This window comes from Phasianus colchicus, chromosome Z (assembly GCF_987193195.1).
Source record: "Phasianus colchicus chromosome Z, bPhaCol1.hap1.1, whole genome shotgun sequence".
NCBI lineage: Eukaryota > Metazoa > Chordata > Aves > Galliformes > Phasianidae > Phasianus > Phasianus colchicus.
The window spans coordinates 54,498,409-54,520,695 of record NC_143476.1 but is presented as its reverse complement, the minus strand read 5'-3'; the positions used below and the strand labels follow the sequence as shown (position 1 = coordinate 54,520,695).

Sequence of the window (22,287 nt, the reverse complement as noted above, 5' to 3'; positions counted from 1 at the left end):
ACTTCAGAACAGTCTGTACACTGAATACTTCCTATCATTAGCCTAAACTCCATTCCTTCCGTAATGCTGACATGGAAGGGATGTCTTAATTCTGTGCAGTAATATCTCACTGGCTCTCAGAGGCTATTTAATCTATAGATAGGCTTCTGTAGCTACAGAAGCCACAATACAACAGCAACCCAGCAAGTCCACTGTCTTCTGCAATTCCACACTATTGCCTCGCTCCCCATCTTTTTTGAAAACACAGACAGGGAAAAAAGCTTGAGAATTAGCAAATGAGTTCAAGCCAAAGAAGAATGAGGTAAAACCATGTTAGGGCATGTGAGAAGGCATGAGGTGGCACAACTTCAACTGATGTTAGGATCCAGCAGTACTAACAAATAGTACTGCATTAGACATAGGTATGGCTAGTTGAACTTGGTGTATCAGCAAAGATCTTAAGGTCAAATATAAAAAGTAATATCACATTCTTAGCACAGACGCATGCAGGGAGGGGGAGAAAGCTCCATTTCTCTTTTCAGCTCTTTCACCTTTTAAGAGCTTGACATGTAGGAATTTCAAAATTTTCTTAAAAGAAACAAAAAGAAGTCAACTACATTTCACCTCACACACTCACACCTTAATTCAAGTCTCTGTTATGTCTTCTTTTTCTGAGATTGTCCCACGCAGTTTCAAAGAGAAAGCACTGAGTTGACCTACTTGTCCTTTGGTAAAATATTATGGAATAAGGCAGTATCTTTTTTCCTATGCCTTAGAAACACAGAGGGGATTACCATTACATAGATTAAAAATCCTTAGAAGGCTTTCAAGACAATTTATATAATGCTTCAACTATAAATGGCAGAAAAATAACACGATCTTTACCATGGCAATAGAAATCCAAAAGAAAATTATATTTTTCTTCTTTTGCCACTCCAGTTACTTAGACATATGTATCTACAATCAAAGAGTACCATGCTTCTTCATACATTCATACATTCTGGAGTACCATGTCCAACTCTGGAATCCGCAGTACAAGAAAGACAGAGAGCTGATGGAGAGGGTCCAGAAGAGAGCCACAAAGATGATCAGGGGGCTGGAGCCCCTCCCCTATGAAGACAGGATGAGGGAGCTAGGCTGCGAGGTGACCCAAATGCAGCCTTTCAGTACCTAAAGGGTGCTTATAAACACCTATAAAACAGGAGGGGAGTCAACTCTTTGAAAGGGTACACAACAGCAGGACAAGGAGAAATGGTTTTAAGTTAAGGGAGGGAAGATTTAGACTGGATGTCCGGGGGAAGTTCTTAACTGTGAGAGTGGTAAGATGCTGGAACAGGCTGCCCAGAGAGGCTGTGATGCCCCATCCCTGGAGGTGTTCAAGGCCAGGTTGGATGGGGCCCTAGGCAGCCTGGTCTAGTATTAAATGGGAAGGTTGGTGGCCCTGCATGTGGCAGGGGGGTTGGAAATTCATGATCCTCGAGGTCCCTTCCAACCCTGGCCACTCTGTGATTCTGCAATGCAGTAAGTATGCTACAATCTAGAAAACAAAGTTTTAAAAAAAAAAATTCTGTAGGACAGTGACTAAACTGTTACTGGCATATGTATCTCAGTTTATTTGTTGCATATGAATGTGCTTTGTATTTAAAGTATCAATTGCCAGATTGAAAAGTCTGGCTTATGTTGGTTGTCTGACTTTGTTACTTGTTTCACTTATGTAGTCACTGACAATAGAAATGTAAAGCAGATCAAAATTAGGCTCTCCATCTCTTCCAAGAAAAATTTAGCCCTGTGCTACACGTATAGACCAGGTCTATCTGTGAAGGTTACAGAGTCTTCCTGTGTCAGCCACCACTTTTACAGATACAGAGCCAATTGCAGGAAAGTGTGAAATAAACACTGGCTGATCTTCTAATTGAGTAGGAAAGACTTGTAATATTATTTTTCTGAAAATATTCTCCCACTAGGCTTCCAAAGGTTGGAATAGACTTCAGATCTTTTGAAGGCTTTCTGGGGTCTTCAGCTGACAATATCTACTCAAAACTATTTTTTGAATCAGCATCCAATGACCAGAAAACAGGATGGCTCACTCTGATGCTATGTCGGTAGTCCATTTACTACTCCAATGGAAGCTTGAAACTTGTATTTCATAACATTATCGGTTTTAAGACACAATAACGCTTCTGTAATTTGACGGAGTTTGCCAATTAATTGCTTATAGCCATGGCTGAAAAATACACTCTCATTGCTAGTAGAATAACTGAAATAAAATAGAAATAAATCATGATTATGAAGGTATGGTTTTTCACATCAATCTAAAAAATACATTCCAAGTTTTCCTACCTCCATGTGAAATAACCTTTTTGTAAGGTTCAATGACTTTCATATCAATTCTTTGCTCTTGTTCCCCTATAACCACTGTTCTCCATAACCTGTTGTCTTCTCGCTCCTCCTCAGCAGTATATTCTGGAATTGATTCAGACTCCTCCTGGGAAGCATCTTTAGCAGCATTCTGCTCTTCTGAAAAATAAAATTTTATGCATTACATATTCACGTACAGGCTGTAAATATTTTACCTTTTATATTCATTTCAAGTAGATAATTGGTATCAACTGGATTTTTATAGCCCGGATCTGTGTTTTTTTGAGAAGAATTTCACGAGTCACTAAGTGATGTTTCCACTTTTGCTTAACTTTTCATCATTCTGATGGTAGAAAGAATAGCACTGTGCACAATACCAGCAGCGAATTTTTGCATTTGTCTGGTGTATGGGAACTGCTGAATCACAGCCTGAACCTCTGAGTGATCACCTGAGGTGAGCAATGAGTCAGCCCTGGGAGCACAGGTGAAGGCAATTCACCTGTGCTGCTGGAACGGGTGGAGCCTGGGTCCCCCTCTCCTAGACCCATTTAAGAGTAGATCACCAGTGGGGAAGGATCTCTTTTTGGAGATCCCTCCTTTGGAGCTTTACAGTGAGCCCAGGACAAGGGTAAGCACTCTATCTATTCTGTTTTGGTGTAATAACCCACTTAGCCAAACTCTCCTGTATATTTCATAATTATAACATCTGTACATTCCTTGATTATACACCTTGGAATCACGTAAGACTCATCCAGTAAGTACATACAACTCATTAGCTGCTTACTGTAGGTACTGACCTGCAGGTCTTAAAAATTCTTTGTGTTGCTGGTATGCTAAAATGCAAAATTATGGAACTAAAAGTGAATGCAGTGATGTCCCCTGTCTAGAGAGGAATTACTACAGAGCTACAGCTTTTGAACTTGTTCCTCTATCCCAGCTGTCCTCCAGTCTCTTCACATCTAATACCCATAAGAGCATCTGAGGTCCTCTGCTTTTGTCATAAGGTAATGACTACCTGCATACCTCAACTGCAGCATTCATGTTCCTCAGGATCTTTTCTCTGAGGTTGAATTCCCTTCCAGAATGCAAAACACTGAACAGAAATTCCCTCTCAGTTCTGTTCCAGACAAGAAGCAGCAAGGAAATCTGGCCTGTTCATACCAGGACATATGAAAGCACACAGTGTCCACAAGCACAAAGATCACAAGCAATAAACTGTTGGTTGACTGGAGATTATAGAGTCTCATTGCATAGTCACTCTGCTGGACTTCAGTTTCAGAAAAATCCTGAAGCTTATGAACAAAACCTATATTTCTATAGCACATTGACAATATGGCTCTTGCAACAAATTTAACCTAATTCCAGTTTTTCAGTCTTAATAGCTAGTTACAAGCTGATTCTGTCCACAAGTAGAAAAAATTCATTTATTCCTTTAGTTATTGTAACATAGTGCCTTCTTGTGAATATGTATATATACACATATATATATTTATTCTTCTTTTGTTCTCCTACTCCTGTTGAAGGCTAGTCCATTAGTTTATTAATAATTTATTCTAGCAGTAAAGATAGTAAAAATCCTGTACGTTTTATCCTTTGTATACATTTCAAATAAACCAGTGAAATGAACTCTTCTCCATGAAGCATCATTTTGGTTCTAAAGACGTAAGATAAGAAATAAGGTAGCAGTAAAGATACAGTGAAATACTCTGTTACATACGTAACATATTGTTTGAAAGAGATTCACAAGAAGATTTGGCAGTTAATTAGAAGAAGATATGTTATTTGAGAAGATGTTAAGAACACAATTATTAACAAAAGTCCTTAAATCTTTCTACATACTGCTTTGTCTTTGGATTCCTCTTTGATTAATGCTGCTTATATAAATACACAAATAGAAGTACATGGTCCTTAAACCACACAAGTTTGTCATATGAATTAAATAAACTTTATGAAGTCAAAAATAAAAGGATTGTGTGTGCAAACCATGTGTCAAGACACATGACGCCTACCTGTAAAGACATATCTATTTAATGATTATTAATTTGTAAAACCAGTTTCTGCAATAAAACTTCTCAGCAATTCCACTAAATTTGATAGAAATGCAATATTCCCCAAAACAAAAGATACACGTTGAGCACACAGTTTCTTCCTGGTTCAGATATCACAAAACTGTGAAACTGATGTTTACCAATCCCTAAGTAAGTCAGGTTTAAGACTTACTTATTTTAAGACTTCAGTGTTCCTACTCTCATCTAGCTTCTTGCATGTACTGACTCTTCTTGATCATTCTTTTACACTAGTGGGTTTCAGCATTTCTTGTTCTACAGAACTGTCAGTTTTCCAGCAATGAGTCTTGTTTTTCTTAGCTGCCTTTTACATTTCAAATGGGCCTTTAGCAGTTTGAGGGTTACAAGCTAGAAAGCCACTGTTCTCTACAGTTTCAACAGCAAGGTCTTCTCAGTATTAACATGGGTTAGTGACAGTATTCCAGAAACACTGATGTGGGGCAGGCATATTATGAGAGCTGTAACAACACAGCATGTACTGGTCACACTACAGTGACAGAACGGAAAAAGGTTTTAACAGAGGTTAGTTACCATGCATTTAAACCATTCTGCTCTAGCCCTTACGGCTACTGTTAGCTATCAGATCCATAATGCATAACCTCCTCATTTTATCAAGAGCTTATTTTAATAAAATATGTGGTTTTTCTGCTTTTCTATTATCTTGTGACTCAAGTAATTGAAGGATGCTTTGCCAACAAAGTATATCTAAAATCAAACTGCACAACTGTAAAAATATTACCAAAAATCACATTTAGAAAATATAAAAAAAAAATCTGGGGATAAATGCTTTCAATAAATATAAATGCTACCAAAATCACTGTAGTTGAATTTGCTTACTTCAGGCCTTGCAAAAAGACAAAATCTGCTCCACAGCAGACAGATTTTGGCTCCCACATTGGTCACAACACTACAAAACTGTGTGCGTGTGTTAGATCAATCCTTTGGTACGGAATATTCCAAACATCTAACAATTCATCAGATTCTCTGCATCTACCCATGAGGAAATTGGTCTTCTAATGAGAAATGAAGATGAATACAAAGTAAAGCCTCTTCAGCAACACAACTCAAATTAATGCAACTACAGTTTTCAAATAATAGTGACCTAATGAGCAACAAAGATTTTAAATGCAAGGGAAAACTCAATTTAAACGTATTTCTTCTTAAAGGTTCTTTCTGTTGTAAATTGTAAAAAAGTTAAGATTTTCATGCATCAAATTAATGAGTACAGTTCCTATATGGTTCTTCAGGTACTCTAAAAACACCTCTTATTTTATTCTGTCACTTGATCAGCTGTACTATTTTTTTCTGCAGTCTGCATTAGTCAAATGTATTACTTTACAGAGGAGAAGAAAATAGCAGAAAAAAAATCTGGAAATTCACACTCTATCTACAATACACTAAACGTATTGATAGCCAACAGACAAGAACACAATAAACAAAAAAACAGAGATGTATTCTACAACTACGTTCAAGAAAACTACCTTGTCCAGTGTATTCAAAAGAGTCTGCTTCATCAGGAGTGTCAAGATCATCCACATTGATATCAATTTCATCTGGTGTATCCAAATTATCATCAGAAAGTATAGAACCTTCACTCTCATCCAAGGAAAGGTTGATATTTGGAGCTGTGAGCTTTATCCTTCTGGGATGGGTACCATTAAGATCAAGAGAATTGGGAGGTTCTGAAAAAACAGAGATAAAAAGAGAACATAAAATTTGTCTCCCACACACTTACAAATCACTATCAAGCACACTGGGAAAGATAATTTTAGAAACACTTAAGACCACTTACTATCACTACTACTACTACACAAAAAAATTACACATTAGTATTTAAAAAAATAGAACAAGCATGTGCAGGGATTGCAGATGTAGCTAGAAGCATTTAAATGATGTGAAATCCAGGTACACTATTTTACAATTACCAACCAAAAATCAAGCTTTGTACACAGTCTGATCCACAGGGTTTAAAATTTAAAAGAAAAATATATAAATAATATAATAAATATAATATATATAATATATATAATATATTATATATAATACTAAATATAAATATATAAACAAACACACTGCTGAATCTCGAAGAAAATGATACAACTTAAAATCTCCTGCCTATTTTGTTATGTCTCTTCTGCTATGCCAAGAGGTAAAGATTTGCAAATAAGAACTACGTCTTTAGACATAACTAATAATACATACAATAACCAAACAACACAAACAAACAAACAAAGCCCTGAGTTTCATGTCCAGTCTTAAACAAATGTAGTCTTCAATAAAACAGAAGTTAGGTATAGCTTTGTCCCTTGCCACTGCATAATGTGCCACATTTCAAGGTCTACTGTTTGAAATATTCTGACTTTAACTTAGTTCAATTATAGTATTCACATACAAGATAAATAATAGCAGTTACTTAAACCTTGCAAGGACTAAACAAGCAATGGCAATGACGTACAAGAGGAAAGTGCACACTACAATTATAATTTGTCAAGTGAAGGAGAAAATTGACCAGATACAACAAATGTAACACTTTTTATTTTGTTATTTTTTTAGCAGCACAGAAACATCTTTCTTACGACATAATTAAATGCCAAGGGAATAAGCTATAATTAAGAAAATGAGTAATGGCTTCTCTTACCAGGTCTCATCTCTGTAGAACTGGGGCTCAGTACACCCTCAGCAAAGGAGATATCCATTCCTACATTATCTTGTACCAACCTGAGAAGTTAACAAAAATCAAAATCTTAAAGAGATGCATAAGTTGATCACATTCTCAAGATAATACATATAATTTTCTACCTATTCACTTTTAGAAGTCTAATACCATATTAATATGAGAACTAAACACAACTGCTGTAATTCTACTATGCAGTCCTTACCACTTATTTCCGCATGTATGTAGAGCCTTTGGAGACTGTAGGACCCACAGAGAAACTTTTATTTAGATCAAGACATAGCAGTGAACAATAACAAGCTCGCAAACAGCCATGTTTCTCATTGTATACAAATGATATTGGTCTTTTGTCATCTGTCAAATAGAATGCAGGATTTTGGGAAGATTCCACAACTGTATGCAAACTGCACATCACAGCAAGTGTTTCACAATGTTTTCTTTTCTGTACCTCTAGTTACTATATAGCAAAAAATCAGAACATAAGGGCTTTTTCATCCTTCATACATAATTTGTACTTGAAAGCAATTCTGACCCAAATCAGTCATTTTATAATCATATGAAAATTGGTGTTCTGCATTGAAAGACTACAGGACGCACAAAAATTGACAACCAAACTCCATTATTGATTTTCAGAGACTAAAATGTAGCAAAATATACTATTTTGACTACATTTAGGGAAAACTGAGAAATTATCTTTGAGATACTTACATACAACAAGTAAAAGGCATTGAGAGGCGAAAATTATACCAAAGGTCTTTCAGTGTTTAAAGTAATCTTTCATGAAGTGCTTTCATGTTCACTTTCTATTCAGGTTTTTTTACAAAATGCTTACTGAGAGGATGATCTGAAATGAAACAAGTCTTAAGAGCTTTCAAATTTTTTGCACTAAAAATGTGTGACTATAAAAAAACTTCACATAATTATAGCAGTTTTCTTTCTATATTCCTATTTTTTAACAAAAGTGCAGGGTACAGTATCTCTGTTCTGCATGATTCAGCAGAATGGATCTAAATAATCTCCCTTGCAGTTACTCACTTTCCCTATTAGCACTACTCTTTCTTTTTCACTGTGTCCAGACAAGACTCTTCTGGCCAATCATTTATCAGAGTATGAATATTGTTTCCATTCCTTCTTCTTAATTTTGTGTATGTTTATATATAAATGTGTACCCATAGGTTGAAAGTAAGGTGAAGTCTTCACTGTGCTCAAAAATGTAAAAGATCTTTACCCCAAGCTCTGTATCATCAATTCCCAATACAGATAGGAAAACTAGTGAGCTCACATCCTTCCCATAAGAGCTTACACAGATTATAGACAATACAAGGTTAGGGCTATGTTTATGCTTCTCAGAGTCTAACCAGGATTTGTCTCAAAATAAAAATGGACATATAGATAGTTTTTCTAATCTATCCTCAGCTACCATAGAGTAGATCTTCCCAAAAATACAGATTAACCACTTAATGATTTCCACATAACACCAGTTCTGAAAGATGTAGAATTACTGTCAAATAAGGCTTGCTGTATTCTCTTTAAATACATTTTAAAACAGCAAAGAAACAGAAAAGTAGCAAGTATCTGCTCATGATAAAATGAACTGCATAAGTTGACTGCAAAGTATTTCCTTCTTTTTGCTTTTTAATATCATCTGCGTTCACAAGCTGTACAGAAAACTGATATACAGAACAGCACCACAGTTTACTTAGAAAATGTAAATAAATTATTAGACTCTTTGGCTTCTTTTGTTGTCTTCAATTCACAGTAAAATATAAATAATGAAGTCTTTTTTGTTCTTCTAAACTCAGCAGGGATAAATCTGAATTCTAATGACAAGTATGTTGTACCAGAAGAATAAGGTCAAAAATTGTAGTGGTGGAAACAGAGTGGGGGAAGGATGAATACTTTTAATCCATTTTAATTCAGATTAAAATATTATGTTGGGTTTTATTAAGCTTACTAACTATAAAAACTACGTAAATTTCCTATGATGCTTCAGTTTGGGAATTCTCAGATGATAACTCACAGGTCCACAAGGGTGCGTATACTGACTGACCTGTATGGAGTTTTGGTTGTACATACAGCCATTAATTTATAAAGTTTTCTTATATCCTCATCACACCAAAAGATAATTCCTAACTGAGCCAGCTTCAGAAATCACTGCAGGAACTAATTTGAAAGGAAATGTTCTTAATGCAAGTTCTGTGAAGAGCAAGCTACAGGATGACAGTAATTATTTTTTACTTTCTGTATTAAAATCAGATGATATTCTGTGCAAAAAGCCTATAAAGGTGTTTAAGTGAAATTAAGATCATCTTCTCCTCTCTACGATAAGGGCATGACTGCAGTTTGTATATGGCATCCTTACAGAAACTGGTTATATCATTTGATATAGCAATTTCCTACAATTCATTCAAAATTTTATGACTTGCCTAGAATTGCATTAATGTGTGGGAGAGAATTATCCTAATTCATGACATTTCTAGGATTGCCTCAAGACTACTTTTCTCCCTGTGGCATCTTGCTCCTTTTTTTTTTTTTTTTTAAGTGTACATACTTGGAATAGGCATTGCTGTTTTCTATAAAATATCTTACACTTTCACAGAATCAATTTCAAATGTTTTTCTGCTTTCAGTTGGACAACCACAACAGAGTCTAAAACATATTTTGTATTATGAATGTCTTCACAAGAATCTTACCATTCTGGTCAATCAAAATATAAATGTGTTTCATATCTTTTGGGTTGAATTTCTGCTGAAATACAGCTACTGCTACTGAAATAATTGAACATTACAAGCCAACAGCATGAGAACCTCCCTGAAAATCTCTGTGAAAATGCTATGTCATCAACATAATGTCAAAAGTGTATACCATTCTTATTAGGATATTCAATTAGGAAAGCAAGAACCTGTTTACCATGAAATGAACAGTCAACAGGCTTTTCAGAGAAGTAAGAGAAAAGCTGCTGGGAACCAAGATCCACCCCCATTTTCCTAGCCCCCTTATATATTACCAATGCAGTTTAAAGATTCCTTGCCAGATATGCATAGTCCATGTTCAGTGAAATTTCATGTTTTAAAAATTAATTTGTAATTAGTATTTGTTGAGTCAAAAATTAGTAGTGGGTTAATCTGGTAGGTTTAGTCAACAGCGGGCACAATGTTATCTCAATGCATATCACCAGTTTGACTCTCCAGACTGCCCATCATGTTGAGAACAAGCACAATAAGAATGAAGTTTGTTCTAGAGATACAGTTGCCTATTTTATGACAGGTTTTGTGAGCATGCTGTTCTGAGTAAACCAACACTTTGCAGAGGAATTTCTGGGTGTGCATAAGCTGGGAGAGCACCCGGTCTCAACGGATCTCAGGTAACAAGGGATGCAATGCAGAAACTTCAGTTAAGCAGCTGTCTCCTTTTTCTTTACCCACAGAATACTTAATATATTCCCAAAATTATAGTTTCCAAATTCCCTCCCCTCATACAAGTGCAGTTGATGCTACAGATAATATGGCTAAAAGTGCTAGAAAATGATTTTTTTTTTTTCTTTTTGAGAATGTTCCTTGTTGAAGAAGTAAATTAAGTTACTTTAAAAAGCTCCATTCTAATCAGGTATGATTTACCAGATTGATTTAAAAATAAATAAATACATAGATCTTTCACTCAGAACCTCAGAACAGAATTCAAAGTAAAATAAGCTTTTTGTGTCATAAATGACTTCTTTTATGTCACACACAGACCAGCCATTTAAGGATCAGCTGCACTGGGAATCAAGTTACTGCATATTTTGTTGATAACTCAGGTCTGCATCACTGTTCAGAAGTAGCCAGAAAAATCTTATTTCTCATAGGTGCTCCAGAGCAAGATACCAGATTCTTAAGGAGGGAGCGGACAGAGAGTGGAAGCTGAAATCCTTTCTGCGCTCATGAATCTGTCATTCTTACAGCTCAATAAACTAATAATCTTTAAATACTTCTTAGTGCCCTCTCAAGTTAGCATTTCTCATTTATTTTGAGAAATACTGAGTTGAGAGAGCACTAAGAAGTTTGCAGACTTTTCTAGACAGAGCCTCATTTGGCTATTTTGAAAAGAGCAGCACTGAATATTCACAGCAATATGTCATAATCCCTACGGGCTGTGCTGCCTCATCCTTTGTCATATGTGATATATCACCAGTTCCCAAGATGTTCTGTGGCTATTACATACTAAGAAGTTAAATTCTTTAGTCTAAAATGAATTCTCTCTCCAACTTATTGCTCTGAATGAACACCTGTGATCTACAAGAGAAAACAGTAATGCAGCCTTTTTACAGTTAATCCCTCCAACCCACTACAAATTGTGTGCTACCCAAACTTTACATTTTATACACTTTATAGTCATCTGGACGTACCAATTTAAAAAAAAAAAAAAACAAAAAACAAAAAACAAACAAACAAACACCAAAACTTTTTAGCTGGTGTGGAACTGACAGCTGCAAAACGCTTTCCCTATTTGAGTTAATCACGTTTCATCCCTGCCATTCCCTCTATACTCAGCAAAACTTTAAAATTTTCAAAAGACAGTGAAGGATTAGTAAAAGGAATGACAAAGATGGACCAACATCCAGGCTGCTCCAGCAGCACAATGTGTAGCCTCTTCTGGACTAGTCAGTAATGCTGCTCTTCCCCAGCTCAGAATAGGAAGATTCTGAGATAGAGCTTACAGGAAATCTTTAAGCATTTTACAAATGGGAATTTATATCAAGAATACATTGAGAAAAAGTGTTTTAACTGCTATATTTACAACTCTGTGCTACTGAACAGAATACTTTTGCATTTATAGGCATCCAATGTATCTCACCAAATAGCTGACTTATAAAAGGTGTTTTGCTGTCACCCATTTTTGTAGATAACCCATCATATTCTCACCACTCAAAATAACAGCAAAATCCATTCCATTCCAATTCCTACAATTAAACACCTAAGGCACTATTTCCTTAAATATTTTGAATCTATATACAAATAAAACATTTCTCATATGCCACATACTGTCTTTTAAAATAATATCCTTTATGAAATTGTTTCTCTATCTTGGAATGCTCAAAACTGGAACAGAAAAGATAAAATGTAGTTATTCTGTCCTCCATTTTAAACAGGATGAATCTTTACCTTACAGAAACAACTCCGTAAGGTGTATATAACTGGTATTTCAGAGACCCTTTATTGCTAATGAATTAATACCAAATCCTAACCCAATGTGCATGTGTTTGCATTTTCATTCTTATCATCCATTGAGAATGGATAAAAACATTCTGTGAGCAATTTTAGAGAACTCTTGGACATAATTCTTTAACAGCTGTGCCTATATCGTAAAGAAGATACTGTAGGAAAAAAAAAAAGTGCAATTATGTAAAGTTGAAAAATAAAAAATGATAAAATACAAGCTGTAGTCTAAGAAAAGTTTGACAAAAATATACAGAAAGAAATGCACAAAGATGCCATAAACATTAGTCACAAAGTGACTAACTGGACAGTGCAGTAAGAGAAGAAAGAAAAGAAGAAGAAGGCTATTAACACTTGGACTCATTAAAAGCAACTCTCAAAACTTCACCCTGAAAAAAAAAATTAGGTACAAATTTTCCAGATATTAGACAGAAATTTCAGCAGGTGACTATTCAAATGTAGAGGAGACTGCAGTGTGATTTTTTTCAGTTCAGCAAAATTAATGATACTTAAAGCAGAGATACTTATAGCAGAGTATCCAACAAATCAAACTGTCATACACTGTGCATGATTCAGTATCAGTCACAGACATCTTTAGCTGCATCTACATGCCAAGAGAATGCACATATTGGAAGGAATTAACTCCAGGATATTTAAAACTAGAGAAAAAGTCATTACTTTTACTCACAGCTGTGTAAAAGTAATCATTGCATACAGGTTACTTGTAAAAAATGATTGATTTTATAACCTCCTGAAAGTTGCATTTCGCAACCATATGTTAGCACACTAAATTAACACTGTTTCTATTGCTATTTATTTGGTACCTCTTAATCACAAATTTGTTCAGGAAAAGTCTTTAATCTGAATGGTGGAATCTATGCCTAGCATGAGACTTTTATTACCATTTCTGGATGCAAACCAAAACCCCCAAAACTGTCTGCACTGTTTTGTTTGACCTAAAAGCTTTTTTTCTCAAGCATCTGTGCAAATGTCAACTAATCATGTTCATGCTGGTGCACAGTAGATAAAAACATGCTATTATTCCCACCATATAGAAAAACAAGTCGCTCACTTTCTCAATGGCCATGGAAAAACGATTGCTAAAAACTTGTAACTTCCAAGTTTTTCACGCTTTACTTTTCAATTATAAAGCTTCTCATACTGACTGTCTGCTGGCTGATGTTTTCCACAGCCCATTTTTTTTTTAAATTCATTCTCAGCATCAAAGTTGAATAAAAAGCCAATACTATCTTTTCTGCAGAGAAATCCTATGTGTTAGACAAAAGCCTTAAATTGTTTTCATTTCTACATGTTGACAGAAATACGTTAAACTTCTGGCTCTAGGCCAATTAATAAATTTTTTAGCCATTTTCATGAAAATGTTTTATGGTCTCCATTGGACTTAAGGTCTCAAAATATATCAAAATCTATCTGTTTTGTTCCTTACTCCTCATCCTAGTTCTGGATTGCAAGTTTCAATTTATTCCAGGTAGCCACTGACACTAATAGACTCTTCCATCTGCTCATATCAATTTGTCGGGTAAAAATAAAAGCTGCTGTTCTTAAGCACATGCAACTGCTTTCGCTGCTGCTGTGCAGCCACAGGCTGTCTGTTCTGATTCCTTGCCAGTTCTCTCCCTCTGTCACAGCACAAGAGAGGAAGCCAAAGCCAGGAATGGATGCAGGGAGCCATGGAGGAACAAATCTAAATAAATAAGTGAGTGAGAATGTGATTGACTTGTCTATTTTAACAACCTTATCAACATGTCCGTGGGTCAGGAAGGCTCATGGAAGGAATCCAGGGCTTCAGACTTCCTTAATTTTCTGTGACTTCCAAACACTGAAAATAAAAATCATCTACAGAATGACGAAAACTGGATCTAAATTCCAAGACATCCGTCTTACTGAAATGAGGTGTTAGGAATGGAAGCCAGGCCGATATTGCCTGCAGCACTGCCCAGAACCACCCCAGAGTTCCTTTCTAGGAATCTGCCATCAGCAGGTTACAGGAAGCTCCAGGAAACAGTACAAAGCATGAACACTTTATCTTGTCCTTTATGCTTTCCCAAACATTTACTGTGCACTGTGAAAACACTGCTCTAAAGACTCGATGATCAGTCCTTCCTAGTGATTTTCAAAGGTGCTAATCACTCAAGTATTGGGCATTTCCAAACACTAACATTCCTTGAACAACAAATTTATGAATTAAGGGCAAGAAATTATTTAGTTACAGTAGAAGGAAAACTTTGAAAAGAGAAACTTTGAAATAGTCATTTATTGGCAGCTCCAAATACATGATGTCTAATAACCTTGGAGATTCTTTTTCTAAATATGTAGTATATTATAACATCTTCTATGTGCCATTGAAGATTTTCATTGATAAACTGCCCCTGAAAAAGATCCGTACACTCAAGAACCAGTGCCTTTGCTGTGGCATCCATAGAGATAACAGATCAGACAGGAGTCAGAGGAGAATGATATGTGCAATTCAAGCAGCTGCTGACTGCTAGTGACCTCCTCTGCACAACATAACAATCCAGTAGCAGAGTCAGGAAGAGAAAACAATTAATTCTTCAGGGAAGATTTATCTGCCTGCACCCAGGCAACAGCACTTCCTCCAGCAATGCTTCTTACTGCAAACAGCAGAGCCTGCTAGGCATTTCCTAATATTGTTGTTTTAATAATATTCTCTTCACTCAGCAATTTGTTTGCAGAAGCATGTAAAGCAGGACCATTTCCTGACTCACTAGCATTGAATAATTATTCTTCCTTAAAAAAAAAAATAATCAGTTTTAGGTTATTCATTTCTCACTCTAAAATCAGTTTTCCTTGCAATGTGCAGCCGATAGGGACCATTTTCCTGCCAAATTGTGCTGTCAAGAGCATTCCTCAGAACTCCCACAATTCCAAATGATGTAACTGGCACATGAACAGCACTTAAAAAACAGCATGCACTCTAGACCCAGTGCAACCATCTGCACTTCCAGGAAGTATGCTAATTCTTTTAGAGTAGGCAGATGTTGCAGGGTCAGAAGCTGAAAATCTTTAGGAAGCTGTACATTTTATGCCCTACTGAGATTCGTCAGTGGAGTTGTGGGAACAACCCTTCAACAATTACTACAGTCTACACTTTATTAAACACATTTGTTCTCAAATGAAGACATGTTCGGATGCCTCTGACCACTAGGAATAACCTCTAGTTCCATAACAGAAGTAACTACTCTTTTCTACTTTGATTTTCTGTAGTACTGTCAACTTTTGCATCATGCACTTGACTTGTTTCCATGAACATATGAACAGGATGTATAGTGATTATGATACTTTTTATCAAATTTGAATAACTGGAATAAAATGTTAGAACGAAGGATCCTAGAAGAGATTAATCTTGTCTTGCCGTCCTAATGGCACACATTTGCGAGCAATTTTCAGAGCTATTAGCCCTAAGAGCTCACTTAACAACATCTACAGACTCACGTCACTTTTATTGGTCTGTTTATTAAAGCATTCAGATTTTGATAGCATTCCTTTGACTTCATGTTTAGCCCGTGCACAACTGATAACATGCTGATATATACAAAAAGATACATGACAACATTTTTTGCATCATATGATTTATATTTTTTTCTTCCCTCAAAATTATTTTTTTATCTGGTCCTATGTTTTACTTTATTATTTATTACTTTATTATTTATCCTTCTCCTATTTTCACTTAGTAAATTTCTACTCCTTCAGTACCTTAAACTTTTTTAATTTGTTCATTTCCTCTTTTTTTTTTTATTTCTATGTCACTGAACACCCATGCTCCCATTCTTCCTTCCTAATGCAACTGTGATTTCACAACTTATGATCCATATTACTATAACTTAGAATCACCTTATCTGTGGTAGCAGATAACTAACTTATAAACACCTGACTAATCTAAACAAAAGGCACTAAAGGCACTAAGGAGGGTGATGTTAAATTACAGTCTCCCTTAAAGCTGCAATGGTCAATGACATATAGAATCAGAGAATCATAGAATTGTTCAGTTGGAAAAGACCTCAAAGATCATCAAGTCCAACCATGACCTAACCATACCACCCTAACTCTAACAACTCTCCACTAAATCATGTTCCTGAGCCACATTCGGGGATGGTGGCTCAACCACCTCCCCGGGGAACCTATTCCAGTACTTAACAACCATTTCTGTAAAGTTTTTCCTGATATCCAACCTAAACTTATCCTGGTGCAACTTAAGGCCATTTCCCCTCATCCTGTCACCTGTCACCAGTGAGAAGAGACCAACCCTGCTCCCTCTGCAATCACCTTTCAGGTATTGAAGAGGTCTCCTCTCAGCCTCCTCTTCTCCAGACTAAACAGCCCCAGTTCCTTCAGTCACCCCTCATAGGGCATATTCTTCAAGCCCTTCACCAGTCTTGTTGCCCTTCTTTGGACCTGCTCCAGCACCTCAATGTCCTTTCTGTACTGAGGTGCCCAAAACTGAATACTCAAGGTGAGGCCTCACCAGTGCTGAGTACAGGGGCAGGATTACTTCCATAGTCCTGCTCATTACACTATTCCTGATACAACCCAGAATGCCATCGGCCTTCTTGGCCACCTGGGCACTCTTCTAGCTCATATTCAGCCAACTGTGCATCAGTACACCAAGGTCCTTTTCTGTCAGGCAACTTTCCAGCCACTTACAGAGTGGGAATTTTAACTAGTCAGATTGAAACTGAAACATCTTAAGGGGAGTTATTATCCACCAGAAATGGTGGAACAAGGGGGAATGGTTTTGAACTAAAAGGAGGGAGATTTAGATTTGATGTCTGGGGGAAACCTTTCACTGAGAGGGTGGTGAGGCACTGGGAACAGTTGCCCGTAGAAGTTGTGGATGCCCCATCACTGGAGGCACACAAGGACAGGCTAAATGGGACCCCACAGCCTGATCTGGTGGGTGGGAGCACTGCTCACAGCAGAGAGCTTGGAACTTTAGGGAACTTTAACCCAAGCCATTCTATAATTCTATGATTTGCAGCTTGGGAAAAGAGAGAAGTCCAGCCATGAGCCACAGAAGTTACCTAATCAGGGCACATAAGCTCTGCTGAAGCAGTGAAAGCACTGCCAAAGACCCCAGTCCTGGAGCCTACTTGCACTTGCAGAAGGTGCTTATAGCAGGGATACTGTCAGGCTTTGCAGCAAGTGGAACCAAAAGAGCATGTGCAAATGGAGATGGAAGAAGCAGAAAGGCATCAGCTCTCATCAGAAGCAAAACTCTGCTTCCATTGGGTTGAAAGAGCAACAGAAGAACCAGAAAGATAAAAATCAATTTAAGTTTGGGAGATATGTAATTGTCAGACATAGCCAAAAGAAAGAGCAACAAGAAACGGCAGATTGAAGAAGCATTGTATAGAACGACAAGAGAAAATGGGGTTCCTCCTTTCCCCAAAAAGCACTCCTCAAACACTACAGACTGGGAGATACAAGGCCAACGCTAGCTACATGCTATGCTTTTTCAGACAATCTGACAAAGGCTGCTGTCCATCATGGACAGCTTTCCAGAGTTTGCTGCCAGTGTTTTCTGCTAAGAAGACTCTTGTTCTTGTAGGAAGTCAATTTTCATCTGGTAGCATGAAATCAACCTTATGCTGTCTAGTTTTCACAGCTGCAGTCGCCACAGAGTCTACAAGACATGGTAAAAACTAGTCAGTAATATCTGAGTTAATTCACAAAACTCCATCGCATTCAAGCCACCTTTTTCAACATCCAAATGAAAAAAAGCAGGTACACTAAGAAATCTGTCAAGCAGCTGGCCTCTCACAGCTGTTCTGTAAGTCAATCTTGTATTTTGTTACAGTACCACCATGTTTTTCTGGATATTTGTGCAGGGCCTCATAGGAAGTGTCTCCAATATCAAGGACACTACAGTGAAACAAATAGCTTACAACTGCTGATGGATTCATATTCTGACATACACAGCATTTCCTCATAATTCTAAGTGATGTATCTTTTAATTGAACAAAAGAGCTATGACTTAAAGATTGCTTTTTCTCCCCCCTCAAAGTCTGTCTATGTGTGCAGTACAAGATGACAAATAACATTATTTTCTTATTACTGTGGAATATGATGGTATGCCATAAAAATGAAACAAACTGCTTGTAGAAGGATCTGTGCTTTTTTATTTATGTGATTATGCAAATTTTATTACTGTCCAGATACAAGACCAAATAATGGACAAACTCATCAAAGATAGGAATAAGTTATTTTTGACCACAGCACTCCACTGTCACCCAAGAGAGAGCAGGAGGGGAACACAGCGGTCTTGGAAAAGGCGTTTTGGAAGGATAAAGATTTGTGCATGTTTTTTTCCTTCCGCCCCCTGCAGCTGCCTTAATACCTCCTGACAGTGCTGCTAGCTCTGGGCATTCTCTTTCTCCACATAGCTCTGCTTCCCGGGCATATTAATAAAGATGACATCTCTGCCTGCCCCTTGTTCTCTTAGAATGATTCCAACTAAATACACCTGCTAACATTTCCTTCAGTGTTGCACCAACTGTATTCAATAATATTCAGACATTCTGTAAATTTTGAATGCACGCTATACATCATTATCATTTGTTTGCTTATCACACTTACAACCCAACATTACTTTCATTCTTTCATTGCAGACAGAGATGCAAATGACTGAATGGAGCTGAATCAAGCTCCCTTTATTGAAATTAAACGAAAACAGTGTCTGTACAAAACAATAGAAATGTTTCAGTCCTTTTACCAATGAGATTACTACTGCATCCTTTATCATGTAACCTTCAAAGATTACAGACTGTTCCTTGCAAAAATATGAGGACTTTGCAAAAAAATGTAAAAGTCGCATTTCAGCTGATAGCAATAAAAATAAATGAAATCAATACCACTGTAAAGTAGTCTACATGTGAGCTATTACAAACAATTACTAAGCCAGTAATTAAGCAGTCTAAAAAGCAAGTTATCCAGACACAAAACCCAACATTCATTTTTTTCCCACCATATCCTCAGCGCCAGACAAACAAGCTGAAAATAATCAAAAGTGCTAGGTGATTGCACAGTGAAGTTTTGTTTCCTAATTACAAATACCGTGCCTGCACCCAGACAAAAGAAATCCCATTGAACTGATGCAAGCTTCTCTCATGAAGAGCTGCAGTAGAATTAAAGTGCAGCTGCCTGATTTTCAGTAATGAGGTCCGGGTTGCTTTGCATCCTGCTAACAAACATTTCCCCTTTTCCGTCTAAAGAAACTGGAACAATAGAGACATTAATCAGAACACCTGCGTATCAGCCTTTCGGTATAAAGAAACGCTTACCTTCTAAAGACTTGAAGAGGCCTTTCTACAGGGAAAATAGTACAGATGCTTTATTGCTGCACTTCAGCATCCCTCTTTCTGTAGCAGTTTACTAGGAATACAGATCCTCCACCATTTTCTTGTCACGTGACTAGCGGCTCTGTTAAATAAGGGTGATCACCTGCCTTCAAATAGCCTGCTGTATGAACCAGCTACCACGGGGCTTTGGGTAAAGGAGCACTGAAATGAACACAGAACAGTGCTTTAGCTGCGGAAACAGCTTTTTTGCGTTCCCTGCAGAGCTGTGTCATAGCATCTCCAAACTTTACACGGCAAGTCAGCTGGCTGCAGTGAAAAGCTCCCTGCTGCTTCATTTCAGAGCCTGAGGAAAGCATGAGATGAGAGATTGCGTGACAAAAGTTCTTAAGGATTCAACCCATCTCAGCTCTCATTTCTGTTTGCATCAACGGTTATAGAGCACATGCATATTCAAACATGCTTTACATAATTTGTTAGTTTGCAGTTCAGCTATGGAAATGCGTATGCAAATTTTTTTTTTCTTCTTTTTTTTTTTTTAAGCACAATTCACAAACTCGGGTGAATACTGGCAACATAAAACCGTATCCAAACCAAGAAGCAATGCTCATAGCCTGTGCTGTTGATTGTGTTTTTTAGGGGTCTGCTTTCCACACAGCATAGTCCCACAGCTTCCTTCATGAAAGCCTACTGGGTTTAGACAAACCAAATTAAAATGAACTTTCAATCCTCCTTCTTTACAGTCCTGCAAAGGAAAACAGAAAGGCAGCAGGCCCTAGGGCTGCCTAACCTTCAGCTAGTTTGTCCCCTCCTTGAAGACGAGAACTGGAGATATTTCCACATCAAATTTCTAAGCCATAAGCATTCAAAAACAAACATAATCCTAACCTCATTTTGTCATTACATCTCCATGAACATCTACAGAATACCATAAATAAAAATTCAGTGGTTCCCACCCTGCTCTTCAGTATTTTAGTAAGTCTATAGGAAAACATCTCCAGATCTATTGCAGACCTTCTGGTAAATCAGTCCTCACACATCATTCTAAAGAATAGCAGACCAATAGTGAGAACTACGAAAATAATCACCAAAATTAAAATATACTTTCTAAAGAGGACACTGCTACAGAAGTGTGATCTTTGACGTTCCTGCCACCTAACTAAGTAAAATTCTCAAATATGGGGATAATTTTTAGCACTTTTTCAATTGGACGATTTTTAATTTATTTTAAGTCCCAAGTGTAGGCACTCAGAAACTGCACAGGAAATAGAACTATAAAGTATTTCTATACTATAGAAGTCATTAGCAGAATGAAATTGGGAAAGTGGTAGAAGCTGCAGCTTTGACCCTATGTGCTCAGAATGGCACAGATTGTCTTTGAGATTTTGAGTCTCTGCTGGGACCCACAAAATTCACTGCAGCTCACTGTCAAAGACAAGTCTATGTCAACAGCATTAAGCCTGAAAGCTCACTAATGCTGAAATTTTGTCACTGATTGCATAGGTTAAAAAAATACATAGTGAATTAGCTCAGAAAAAGGTAGAGTTTTGAATAGCAGGTTTTTTGGTTTTTTTTTTACCACAAAACCATACAAACACAGTCCAGGTCTTTCCGGTTTAAAAAATGGATCTATCAGCTCCACCTCACAATTTAATAAACTCTCAGGATCTCAAGTGGGTAATAGTAAGTAGACCTTTCTTCTATCACTGCATTGTCCTCCTAAAACATTAAAAAGTTTTTAATTTATGTGGCATTTTGCTTGTAAATATTAATGCTATTTTGACAAAAATGGGATCATCACCATATTGGCTGCTGCTACTGCTTAACAGCTGGCTCTGCAATGGAAAACTGGGTTTTTAGTTTTAATTAATTTTCAACCTCCAGATGGTGATGGGAAATACTGTATCACCCCAACACTGATAACAAAAAAGATAGTTGTCATGACTTCATAGACCAAATCAAGTACAGGGAAAGAAATGGTGCTATAAAAATGCATGCATGAACAACATATGTTATTATTCCATCAGTTAAAATAAAACGTTAGTAGTGAGATTTACTGATATTACAATAGATTGTTATTAATTTTTTTTTAAACGAAAGCGTTTTAATTTACAGCTATGTTGTCAGAAATTTCTCTGCTTTGAATGTGTCCGAATAATTACTTTATTTACACAGAAGCAACACTTTCACAAAGGATAATGCATGGCACATAGTTTCAAATCCATAATGTATATTATTACAGTGATGATAATGATAATAGTGTAACATACATTAATAGCATAGCTCCCATCCAAAGTACCAAGCTCTGAGTCTGCAATCCTAAGAGACTGGCTCATCCCAATCAAAACTTTAGCTCAGTTTTGAATCTTTTTTTTTTTTTTTTTTTGGCAAGGCAATAAACTCTTATTTGCAAGGACTGTCCTTCACAGGTTTTGCTCTTTGTGCTTAGTGAATTGTCACACATTGTACTGCCAAGCAAGAAATTTCAAGCCCATCATCTTGTAGGTCAGCAGGAGTTGGAAGTGTCACTGAAGCAGCATGCGTAGTTCCCAGAGTGCCTGGAATTGTTTTCTAGTGAATTTGGCCAATTAATAAACAACAGTAGAAATGAAAGATGACAGCTCCACTTGTATACAGGGAGAAAAAAGAAACAGAAACATCCACAGGGAAGTAAAGGACGT

The 22,287-nt window shown here is 36.9% G+C and overlaps 1 protein-coding gene across 7 annotated transcripts in view; it reads right to left on the bottom strand.

Moving 5' to 3' along the window:
* PRUNE2 (prune homolog 2 with BCH domain) overlaps window positions 1-22,287 on the bottom strand; it is a 138,406-nt gene that overhangs the window by 18,383 nt on the left and 97,736 nt on the right. For all 7 annotated transcript variants that reach the window (XM_090130806.1, XM_090130807.1, XM_090130808.1 and 4 more), the window contains 3 exons: window positions 7,042-7,121; window positions 5,885-6,085; window positions 2,320-2,496 (listed from right to left, as the gene is read on the bottom strand). In XM_090130806.1, coding sequence (XP_089986932.1) covers window positions 2,320-2,496; window positions 5,885-6,085; window positions 7,042-7,121 — 458 coding nt within the window. The remainder of the gene's footprint in view (window positions 1-2,319; window positions 2,497-5,884; window positions 6,086-7,041; window positions 7,122-22,287) is intronic.